This window comes from Phalangium opilio, unplaced genomic scaffold (assembly GCF_054372755.1).
Source record: "Phalangium opilio isolate 3A_F unplaced genomic scaffold, DU_Popi_V2 ptg000024l_1, whole genome shotgun sequence".
NCBI classification, from domain to species: Eukaryota; Metazoa; Arthropoda; class Arachnida; order Opiliones; family Phalangiidae; genus Phalangium; species Phalangium opilio.
The window spans coordinates 3,163,893-3,175,893 of NW_028324155.1; the positions used below are offsets into that span (position 1 = coordinate 3,163,893).

Here is a 12,001-nt window from a genome sequence, read left to right on the forward strand (position 1 = left end):
TTTCAATAAAGATTATTTTCTCAAAAAATGTGGGTTCCTAATTATATTTGTCGCGTTTGGTTATTAATAGCCAACAAAAGGAGGCGAAGCGATTACTCGGACGGTTGTCCATCCGTACCGGATAACAACTTCGCGTTCAATTTCACACCGCCGAGTTATCCGGCTGCTAAGAAACCTCGCGTTCTCTTTTCGGAAGAGCAGAAAGAAGCGTTGCGTTTGGCGTTTTCAATGGACCCCTACCCCAGTACGGCGACTATAGAGTTCTTGGCCACTGAGTTGAATTTGTCGGTTCGAACCATTACTAACTGGTTTCACAACCATCGAATGCGATTAAAACAACATATTAGCGCGGGCAATGAAGATGTAAAGTTGAGTAGCGAGAACATGTTGTGTTTGACCAACAGCATCTTGCCAGGCGTTCGCGAAGGCGCTAATTTTGACCCAGTTCAGTTTCGCACCTTACTTCGACGGAGGCTAACAGACCTCCAAGCTCAAAAAGGGGCGCATAATTTTAGTAACAATAACAACAACAATAATAACAATAGTAACAATAGTTCTCCCGGTATTCCTTCGTACGGGTACCCTCTGTATCGCGGCGGTTGCTCACCCGGTCAAGTGGACGACTCCGGAACTTTGGATCTAAGCATGTCTAGTCAGAACCATCGCAAGAGTTCGATCGGCGGCCGTTATCCATTAATAAAGTCCGAGTTGATGAACGAAGACCACTCTAGCGACGACATGAACGAGGATTCTTCCTTCTCGCAAGACCCGGGAAATATGAGCGACGGTAGCGACCGAGACTCTGTCGATGATGTATCCAACCCTGGACGCGGTTCACCTAGAATGACGAATAGGAATCTCACGTCTAGGGGTTCTCACCCTGACGACAAAAGACCCTTGAACTTTTCTCTGGGAGTTTTGTCAGGCGCGGGAGGTTTAAACGTCCCTGGATCGGTCGGAGTGTCAGGGGGAAGTAGCAATCGAAGGAAACCAGCTATGCCGCAGTGGGTTAATCCGGGCTTGGGTATGTCGCCCGATAGTGACGTTTGCAGTGACGATGACCTTGATGATCTCGATGATGACGACGACGATGACGGCCACGAAATCATTAACGGCGTTTGCGTTCGCCAAACAAACGACTTTGACTTGCGCCTCCACAAGGAGGAGACTGTTCGGGTTGAACCGGCACCCGTTGCGGACCAAAACGCGCGGCGAAGGAGTAGCGGATCTCCGGCCGCTAGCGGGGAAGAACGCGAAAATCGACACAAAACTTCCCCACCATCGTACGCGTCGGGTCTGCCCAACGGGGATCTCGATAGTACTAATCCTCGCGACTTGACCAAAAAGCCAAATGTCCCATCTCGCTCCCCCATCGCGCTAAACGTTACGTCTGGTATCCCGGCCTCTTTGTTCGGTCGTCCACCATCCAATGAAAGGTTGGAGGGCGACGACCGCTCTCTTAACATTAAAAGACTGGAGAAGAGCGTCAACGAACGCGAGGACAGTTGGGAAGACGGTGAAACTGACGAGGAAAAGGATGATGAAACGAAAGAAGAAACGTCCATGACGACGCGAGATCAGGACGAATCCAGTGTCGTTCGGAGGATAGGCAAAACGGAAAAAACGGATACCTGGGATTTCTGAAATACAAAATCCCACAGTATTAAATGTCTAAACGCGGTATCTCCTCGTCTACGCACGAAAATAGACGAAAACTCTCCGAGGTTTTTAATAAAAATTAAATTAATTTAATGGTGATCGTTGATAGCGTATGAAAACTATACGCGTCTCGATTAAAACTTTTTCGTTGTTTTTTTTTAATCACTTGTTTTTTCGGGTGGAAACGCGATTGATATTTTCTTCTCTTTCTCTATTTCCCCCAAATTATATAAATTTCGGTTTTCAACCGTAAATTTAAACAGTAACGATGGAAGAAAGCAAAATTCCCGTTTCTTCAGATTTACCTCAAAACAAACATAACGTGAAAAAAAAAAAAAAAAAAACTAAACGACAAAAAAAGTCGTTTTTTACTTTTTATCTACAGCCCGGTGTTTCTGTGTGTGGCCTTAATAAAAAAAAAATAAGAAATAAAAACACCCATATTTTGTGCCGAGCACATGTGGAAAATATTATAAAATGTAAAAAATTTAAATTAATTAATTAATTAATGAAGCAACGTTAAATGAGAGAAAACAATGTTAAAACAACGCGATTTGAAGACGTGGAAATTAAAAAAAAAATAAGAACAAGTAAGCGTAGAACTACGTAGGAATATTTGTGATATAATATGAAGAAAGAAACAAACAAACAAATTAAACAACATCCCGCCTTTCGGTAAATCCAGCCACGTGTTTCAGGATTCAAAAACAAACACAAATTGGAATAATACTTTTTTTTTTTTTCTTCAAATCATCGGGACGCGGAAATTGGGGAAGATTATTAATGTCTGAAACTCTTTCGTGTTCTCGATATTTGGGTAAAGATAACAAAATTCGCACATATACCTCGATGCCATCATCAAAAAGAAATTGGAAGGAAATCAAATGGGGATCCAAATCGTTGTGGCAAATAAAAAAAAAACATTTAGGAATAAAAAAACAAAAAAACTTTAAATTGAAATATAGGATTAAGATTCGGGATAACTTAAATTAAATTAAATTAAAATAATAATAATAATAATAATATAAAGGTGTAAAATAAGTTTCCATTTTTAAGAAGAAAAAAAAATCATATTTCGACGTTTTTTAAATGTTTACGAAAAATTCGGAAAACGTGGGTTTTTCTCCAATTCATTTATTTCAACCAAAAAAAAAATCTCTACTCTCTCGAATCTTTCTCTCTATTTAATAATAATAATACTTAAAAAATAATTATTAATAATTAATAATAATGACAAATCTCTATTTAACATCTCTCCTCTCAATCGATCGATCGCTTATTCTTTGATATAAAAATCATAAAAAAAAAAACCGAAGGAAAAAAAAAATACCAAATATTTATTGTACATTTTCACTGTTAAAAAGACACCATTAAGATCAAAAAAATTATAAATCATAATTTTTTTCGTCTGTAAAAAAAAAAAAAAACAAATCAACCCTTTTTCCCCCAAAATGACAAACATTTCTCAATCGCTCTCTTTAAATTAATATAAAAATTCTTTCGACAAAAGAATGTTCGTAAAAATTAAATAAAAATACGGGAAATTTCCAATAAATTTCGATAAAATTCTCTGCCCCTCCCCCTTTTTCGCCCCCACCCCCACCCCACCCACGCCCCTCGAAATTTTTAAAAAAACGACAAATATTTACTCAAAAATATCCCTCGAATCTTCCTTTGAAAAATTCTATATGTGCGGAATTTAAAAAGAGTTGAGTCCCCAGATGTTAAAATTTATATATAAACAAAAAAACATTTTGACTCAAATTTTTTGGTAAAATAAGGTGATCGTTGTCTGTTGTAAAATTTTTCAATGGGGAAAAATCTGTTATCAAACTTTTTAAGCCTTAAATATCTAAAAAAAAAAACAACCAAATGTGAAGAAAAATTCGATAATTCGTGTCTCACTTTACCCCTGTGATGTAAATATAGATGAAAAAAAAAAAGAAAATAACCCCCCTCCGAGTGCATAAGATGCCTCGCGTAACGCGCACCAATATTTATATAGTTGTCCAAAAACAAAATTGTTGCGTTTTTGAGCCTCTTCCTTTTTTAAGAAAAAAAAAAACACAAAAGCTTATTCGTATTTTAGCAATCGTCCCCGCCCCCTTTTTTTTTCATAAACATTGATGATTATGTACAGTTATACATTCTAGTCGATTATTAGTTCATATTTTTAGTATTTTTTAGTTATCGTCCCCCCCCCCAGTTATTTAGTTCTAGTCTATCTTTATTTTTTAAATATGAAAAACTCTTTTTACTATTTTAGTTTTTAAACCCCAAAAGTAAAGAAAGAAAAAAAAAATTAAACAAAAATTAAATACGACTTAAAAACAAAACGAAAGTGCCTTGCTAGGCAATATAATAACCCCCCTCCCCTTCTTGCGTCTCTTTCAGCATCCAATTTAACCCCTAAATTAGTTTAAAATACCCAGATAATAAATAAATTTTCCAATAGCAGCATTTAAAAGGTTAAAGGTTATGGCCATTTTTTTTGTATTAGAAAATAAAAATGACGATTATTTTTACCGCTAAAATTTTAGTTTTTTCATTAGTTTAAAGGGTCTCTAAAGAAGTCGGCGGACCGTTGGAATTTTTTTTTTTGAAAACGTCGTTATTGACGTCACAATCCCCGGGGGGGTGAGCAAAACGAAAGTCTTTCCTTCTAGCAAACGCAGCGGGGGTCTCGGACTCTCGCGGGTCAGAACTGGGGAAACGCCGAAGCAGGGCGGCACTCAACCAATCACAAGAGAGGGGAGGATGGGTCGGGCCAGTTTTTATAAATAAAAATTCAATGGTCCGCCGACCTCTTTACAGTCCCTTTAAACATGTTTTTCTCCCAAGCACTGAAACCCTTAAAATGATTATAAACAGTTTGTGATAAATAAATAATATTAACCCCGTAGATTCACCCCCCCACCCAGAATAATATGATTAAAAATAAATAAAAATTAATTAAAACCAGCCTTAATTAGTATAATTAGGCGTTAATTACGAAGAGAATAACAAAAACGTAAAGAATGATTAAAAAAAATACCGGTATTTACGATGCAAAAAAAAAAATAAATTAAAACTTATTAAGATTCCCCCAAAAATATGAAGTACAAAATAATAGTACTGGGAAAGAAATAATAAATAATAATAAAATATTTTAAAAATACAAATAATTCAATCAGATTTAGGCTTAACCACCTTCCTTCCCCCCCCCCTCCGATAATAGTTAATTTTAATTTGGTTAGATAGCTTTTAAAACATCGTTTTTATCCCCTAAAAAATTTCATAATTTATTTAACCAGTTGTTATAAATACGCTCGAGGCTTTTTTCGTTAGTATTAAAGGATAATTCTTAGAATTAAATTTGATTAGTATTATCATCATCTCAACTTTTGTCTCCTCCCCCTCTAATTAATCTCTTTGCAAATTTAAGCTCATTAAAAAATTGGTGCCAACTTTTTATAAGGGGATCTACATTAACTCCCTTCAAAAGATTTAATTAATCGATGTATTTGGCAAATATTAATTTTTATTTTAGTCTAATTTTTAAATGGTAAACTTTGTGGGGGTGAATTTAGTATTTGAATAAGGAAAATCGGTTTGCAAATAAAATTGTTACAAGTTAAGTTTTGACATAATTCAAAATTTTGCGTAACTCCAGTATTTTCTTACCGATTTTGACAAAATCACGGATTAATCATCTTGGAAAACGTTGTGACGTCATCCCCCCCCCACGAAGTTAGTCGTTTAAATTGACTAATTAGTTAACGTTACGAAATTATAGGGCATAAAATGCAATTCTTCGAAAGATAATAAAACTTCCCATCGGACAAAAACCAATTAAGCGCGAATATTGTTAAATAGTTTATTAAATAAAAGAAAATCCCCGGTAATTAATTAGTTTAAAGTTTTTCTTCATCAGTTAGTGTTTATGAGAGAAAAGAGAAATTAGTAAAAGTGTTATTAATTATTATTTTTAACCCCCCATTATTTTAGACGAATCTATTTAAACTAATTCTTTAGTTTAAGTATGATGATGTTAAAGGTTTAATTACCCCCTTATAACTCTTTTAATTAAAAATAACTCTCTAATTAAAGTACGTTGCTGGTATTTTACTACGAAAGGACAGAAGAAAGTGTAGTTGATAGAAATTGGGAATTCTCCAAAAACTAATTTATTTGCAATAATATTTTTTTTATTACCTAATACTATTATAGAGAGTCGATAAATTTGTAGTTTTTCATATGTTCCTATTAATGTTTGTGTTAATATAGAGAAAAAAGGGCATTTTTTTTTTTTTTAGTTTTTAATCATCCATGATTTAGAGGTATTTAATGTCCGTTACGTTTAAATCTCTCTTGAAATAAAAATAGTTAGCGTTAAAAAATTAAAAAAATGGTTAATTTTAATTGAATACCAGCTCCGTACGAACGAATTTTATTTAATATTAATTATTATCATTTTTTAAAAAAAGGTTTAAAAAATTAAAAACTAAAAGAAATTTCGCGTCGAAAATTTTAAATAACATTTTTTTTATATAATAACTTTTTTAGCGCAGATTAAGAATCTGTCGGTGCTGCTTATAAATAATAACAATTGTGATCCTGAACATAAAATTATATAAATATATTAAAAAAAGAAATAATAATTAAAAATAATTCATTACGCCCCTTTCTAATTAGATCTTACGCTGGCTCATCGCTCTTTAATGCTCTTTTCGTTAGTTCCTTCGCCCCACTAACAATTGTTAATGTTTTTGTCTACCCTTTATAAAGATAACAAAACCAACAATGTAGATAATGTTATATACTTAAATGGCCAGTTATGGAACAATCCCTACCCCTTTTTTGTTGATTAATATTTAAAAAAACACCACCACTCTTATCGAACACACCGAAAAGTTTTTAAGTTAAATATTAAAAAAAAAAAAAAAAAATTAATATTTTTCTTGAAAGTTATTAAGCATAGTAACAATTGACTTTTTTTACTGCAGTATTATTTTCCCATTTTTTTCCTCTTTTTTTTTAAACGTAAACCAAACCAATATCCCACCACCTTTTTGCCCAACGAGATATAATAAAGACAAACATAATTTTAAAAAATAACAAAATTAATTAATGGTAAATTTAAATGGGGGGAAACTTGTACTATAAAATCAATCCTTTTTCGCCAAAAAAAATTATAAAAAGCTAAGTAACTATAAATAAATTCTTTCTTATATAATAAATGTAATTATATTCTTAAAATTTCCAACAAAAAAATGCATTTTCAAAATTTTCTATACAAAAAAACCGAAAAAAAAATCTCAAACCAAAAAAAAATATATATAAATAAATTTCAAAAAAAAAACTTTTCGAAATTTTCTCGTTGTCACTGGACAAAAACGGTCAAAAGTTTTTAACCAAAAAAATTAAGTGTCCAGTTAGTTCAAGCGTTGTCTTTCATTTTTTTCCCCTTGTTCCTCCCATTGTACTCTATAGTCTTAAGGAAAAACAACTAAAATTTAATGAAACGGACTACTAGAAAAATTTTCCCACGCTCTTTAAAATAATATTAAATAATTTCCCGCCAATTTTTCGCAGCGAGAAAAAAACGCGCGAATATTGTAAAATATATAAAGAAAAAACATACAGAAGTAGCCTATAAAAGTCGCTATGAAGTGTGACTGACCAATGGTACATGTATGTTGAAATTTTATTATCGGCACAAATTTCTCGCTGTTTTTTCCGAACTATTTTATCTACCGACAAGAAAATTAAAACCCATTTTTTTCCGTAATATAACGGAAAAGAAAAAGATGCCCTTAAAATCTTATATAACACAAATTTTCGAGAGAAACATTGATTGCTTCTTCGCGACTAAAAAAATAAACAAAAACAAAAACCACCACGCCTCGAAATTAAATACCAAAAAATGGTTTTTAATTTAATCGTGGTAATTAATTCTGGTATACGAACGAAATTAAAAACCGCCCCACTTCCTCCCCCCTCCGAAAAAAAAATATATGACCACCACCTTCTTCATCGAAAACAATTTAAATAAAAATACAAACAAAGAAGTAAATAAATAAATAAATAAAAAATGATTGCCTGTATGTTTGATATTCAGATTCATATTACTATTTTTATTCCACTTTCAAATTATAAAAATAATAAAATTGAAATTTTTCCCGTGAAATATGACTCGTTTATATAAGACCAAATTGCTCAAATGGGTGCACTGCGGGTTTCAAATTTGTTTTTTTCAGTTTTTACCAGGATAAAACAATGAATGGGTTTGTACACTTTAATTTACAATTACGGTGTCTGTAACTCCAAGTGTTTGACAATTTTTAGAAGATAATACAGTTGCAGATATTGCAGGCTAAAACCTATGCAGAAAACCTATACCTAGACCTTTCATTAAGCCTAATCCAAAAAAAAAAAATTCGTTTAAGCAAACGTGATTTTCTCATACACTTTTCTTGGTCAACTCTTTAATAATTCAATATAAGTCTAAAACATTTTAAATTCCACATTATTTTCCATAAATTCTTACAAATTGACCCTGTATAATTTGAGCCCCCACTATAGGTACAGTAAAAAGTAGCCCGAAGAAGCCATAACAGTCGACCGTTATTGCAGCGCGGTCGTAAGCTTTTTCAAGTCTTAAAATGATTTGAAACCCATTGGCACAAATTTAGCCGCCTCTTTTTATCAAGTTAACAGTTAAGGGGGTGCTACTTTTATCACCCAGTGTATAGAATGAAAGTACGCGACAGTATTGAAAGAATTCCCCTTGGGGCCTGACGATGACGATATTTTCCCCAAAAAGAATTACCAATTCCGAGAGTTTCTCTTCTCTTCTTACCGTGTAACGACTTGGGACATAAAAACTCTAGCCTGAAAATATCCCTATAATTTTAAACTGATAGCGTAATAGGATGTCTATCGACACCGGAATATTGGTAGGAGCCTTTCTTATACTCTAGGGCTTTTCAAAAAATAAAGTTTTCTCTAGCTAGGTTAGGTTTTTTCTCTTCTGTTGAAAAAAAAGAAGAAATCTTTATGAGTTTATCGTAAAGTACGACAGGGCCCTGGGGTCGTCATTTTCTAATCTAAAATGGTTTTTCATAAATTGCTACCCCAAAGGGTATTAAACTATACCGTCAAATCGTATATATATATATATATATAACATCACATCACATACATCATCGTTTTACTAGAATATACAATTGATAAAAAATAAAACATAATGGAAAAAGAGTTTTTTACCATCAAAGATTTTTTCTTTTGCTTGGAGTTTCAGAAGATGAGATGATGAAGAAGTAAAAGAAGTATATAGACATTGATTTTAAGTTTTTAACCCGCAGCGAAATTTTTACCGTTAAACTTCTAACTTGTTTAAGTCCCTTGGCGAAATTTCCTAATATATTTTCAAACTATTGTTTACTTTTTTTTACTCTCCTATAGGACGTTGTCAACAACTAGAGAAGGATAACATCAAATTGAGCCAGCTGGCCCAAGAACAGAAGAACACCATTTCGCAACTGGAGGAAGATTTGACCCACGTTAACACCGCTTCAAGACTCTATCGTTCGGATGAGGTAAATAAAAGAAGAAGTTCTCTCTCTCTCAATATCGATTTTAATGAAATTAAGTAATTTGGAAACCCCTTGGTAGTTGTAAAAGAAAAAAAAATAGATACTTAAAGATAGGGAGGTACTAATTACACCATCCTATATTAGAAATTCCCCCTTTCCCGTTACGGGGGATTAAAAGACTTTCGGGACCACGTGAACAAACGTGTAACGTGTGTAACATAACAGACCTAAATGAATTCCTCTTGTTTAAATTTAGATACGAAGTTAAATTAGAAATATTAAGTCATAAATGATTTTCGAGAGCGTCATGGTGGTGTCTAGAGGGTGAAACATTTCTACAGGCGCTTCACTGGTGGTCGGCTTCTCCTGAACACAGATTTATTTTATTTTTATTTTTACATATTTTTTCTATAAGTTCTGGGAAACTTTTAAACGTACACGTTACGCGTTCAAACTAGTATAGTGTCGCAAGTAGTCAGCGTCTTGCCGTCGTGTGGGCGTTATTGCCTTTTACGAATGAAGGGAAAAGGTTAATTGTAACTGATAAAACGACTAATAAAGGGGATGCGGCGGCTGCGACGGGGAATATTCGAAGCATCGCAGAGTCGTAATTCGCTCTCCATCCTCCCCTTCCTTCCTCGGAAGCTCAGGAGGAGGACGCGAATTCTAGAGCCGTTAAGTCGGAGAAGAGAGAGCGATTTACAGGCTTATAATAGGCAATATCTCGATTGGCAAATGAGCTGTTTATCCCCTACGAGGTAATTTTGTATCACTCGGGATTAATACAACGAGAGGAGGCGAAAAGGGAGGGCGGGGGTGGCGGGGATTTTACCCAAACCTATCGCCATTAACCGAAAAGTCTAATTATTCCTCTCTCTCTTTCTCTCTCTCTCTCACTCACTCGCAGATACAAGGAGAAGGATTAGCGTTCCCGCCCGATTTGATTGGGCAAATATCCCCGGAGACTGCAATTTCTTCTTCAACTTTGACTTCGCAACACGGTAATAAATATACTTAGAGAAAAGAAAGGAAGAATTTACTACTCAGTACCATTCCATTCGTTTCGAGGGCTTACACGCCGATAATGAAACTAATTTGACTAATTTGGGGGCCCGACGAAAAGTAAATTAAAGAATCTTTCTTTTTTTCCCCCTTCGCTCTCTTCTCCGTGTTCCATTAGGTTATTCGACGCCTGATTCTACCGGATCCGCCGAGACTTTGTTGCCCATAATATCGAGGTATTGTTTTAATTTAATTAACGACTGATGTTTAATGTCTCCCCATAAACTTTATTACTCTTTAACCTATTATTTATTAGGCAAAGGGAAAGATTTCGTCAACGCAATTTGGAATTGGAATCGGTAAGTACAAAAGTTAAAATTATCATTAAATTAAATTATACGAATAATTAACATTTTTTCGCTGCAGGAGAATGCGCAGTTACATCAACAGTTTATTGGACTACAATCAACCGTGGAAAGTCTCCGTTCCGATAACGTTAAACTATACGAGAAGATCAAGTTTTTGCAGTCTTACCCATCGCAGGTATTAACAAATTATTGGCAAATCGTTAATTAATTTGCTTTAATTGCTCAAATTCTTTCAGCGCGCAATTCAAATTGATGACACCGAGAAAAGCTATTCTAAACAATACGAGGATAAACTTGACCCTTTCTCCAAGTTTGGCCGCAAGGTATGTTGAATCATTCAATCGATTTAACTTAGGCAGGCCTAATTATTGTATTCGTGATTTAGGAACGTCAGCGCAAGTACATGAACCTTAGCCCCTTTGAAAAAGTTACCCTTAGTTTGGTAAGTTTGTCCATTAAGGGACATTCTATAATATATGCTATTCATACCATTTTATTAAAAACAGGGTCAGACTGTTCTTTCCAATCGCTTAGCTCGAACTGGAGCTGTCATATATCTCTTCCTTATGCATTGCTTGGTCTTTATGGTATGTATAAGCGTAAACGAAGTTTTCCAACAAGTAGGTCACAAAGTTTCTTTAAATAACCCTATAGGTTCTCTACAAGATGGCTTACACCGAAACTTGCAAACGCGATTTGGCTGCCGATTGCCACGAAAAGTTCGAAATTTTATAACCCTTACCAATAGCCCATGTAAAATCTGTGAACGTTCGTGCGTTCTCAGATTTTATATGAGTTCTTGCTCACCACTTACTATTTCTTTAAACCCATTTAAATTATAATAATTAACCTTTTTAATAGATTTAACCATCACATGCAAGAAATCCATGGAGAATTCGGACATAATTTTTAGACGTTTAATCCATACTATTCCTTGTACTTTCAGGCCTATATATATTTTTGGCCTATTATTAACCAACTTTTTGCCTATTTCACGTTAATCTACTATATAATATTTTTGGCCTATTATTAGCCAATGTTTTGCCTATTTCATGTTAATCTACGATAATATTTTTGGCCTAATATTAGCCAACGTTTTGCCTATTTCATGTTAATCTACTATAATATTTTTTTTTGGCATCTATCTTAATGGTACAATGTTTAACCATATTAGCAACAGGGGTTAAAGGTTAGTGTGTTTTTGCGATAAACGCATGCGTGAACTTATAAGGTGTTGGGAAATTCGATGTAATCTTTAGTAATAGTAATAAATTTACTCTGTAATGGTAAGCCTTGTAGTAAATTAATTCCCAAATTTGCGTACGCATCTTTCACCAATGTTCTCGCGTTCACGGGCATTTTGGACTACAGACCCCCTCTTTGCTTCCTCTAGAG

The 12,001-nt window shown here is 34.0% G+C and overlaps 2 protein-coding genes across 8 annotated transcripts in view; both read left to right on the forward strand.

The window, feature by feature from the left end:
- Positions 1 to 5,272, forward strand: part of ct (homeobox protein, cut) — a 368,988-nt gene extending 363,716 nt beyond the window's left edge. For all 7 annotated transcript variants that reach the window (XM_089867871.1, XM_089867875.1, XM_089867872.1 and 4 more), the window contains one exon: positions 71 to 5,272. In XM_089867871.1, coding sequence (XP_089723997.1) covers positions 71 to 1,644 — 1,574 coding nt within the window. In that variant the 3' untranslated portion in view covers positions 1,645 to 5,272. The remainder of the gene's footprint in view (positions 1 to 70) is intronic.
- A 2,649-nt stretch (positions 5,273 to 7,921) lies between these two features.
- On the forward strand, positions 7,922 to 11,341 carry LOC149692159 (protein CASP-like). Its single transcript, XM_089867531.1, has 10 exons — positions 7,922 to 7,925; positions 9,106 to 9,239; positions 10,144 to 10,237; positions 10,417 to 10,474; positions 10,555 to 10,597; positions 10,665 to 10,781; positions 10,843 to 10,929; positions 10,992 to 11,048; positions 11,113 to 11,193; positions 11,261 to 11,341. Exons 1-10 carry the CDS (start codon positions 7,922 to 7,924, stop codon positions 11,339 to 11,341), a joined length of 756 nt encoding a protein of 251 aa, XP_089723657.1.
- The last annotated feature ends 660 nt before the right edge of the window (positions 11,342 to 12,001 follow it).

What these genes read in the sequence shown, in the direction of transcription:
- LOC149692159 (XM_089867531.1), top strand. An exon ending in GACTCTATCGTTCGGATGAG is followed by an intron (nt 9,240 to 10,143) that starts GTAAATAAAAGA and finishes ACTCACTCGCAG; the next exon opens with ATACAAGGAGAAGGATTAGC. An exon ending in TTGTTGCCCATAATATCGAG is followed by an intron (nt 10,475 to 10,554) that starts GTATTGTTTTAA and finishes ATTATTTATTAG; the next exon opens with GCAAAGGGAAAGATTTCGTC.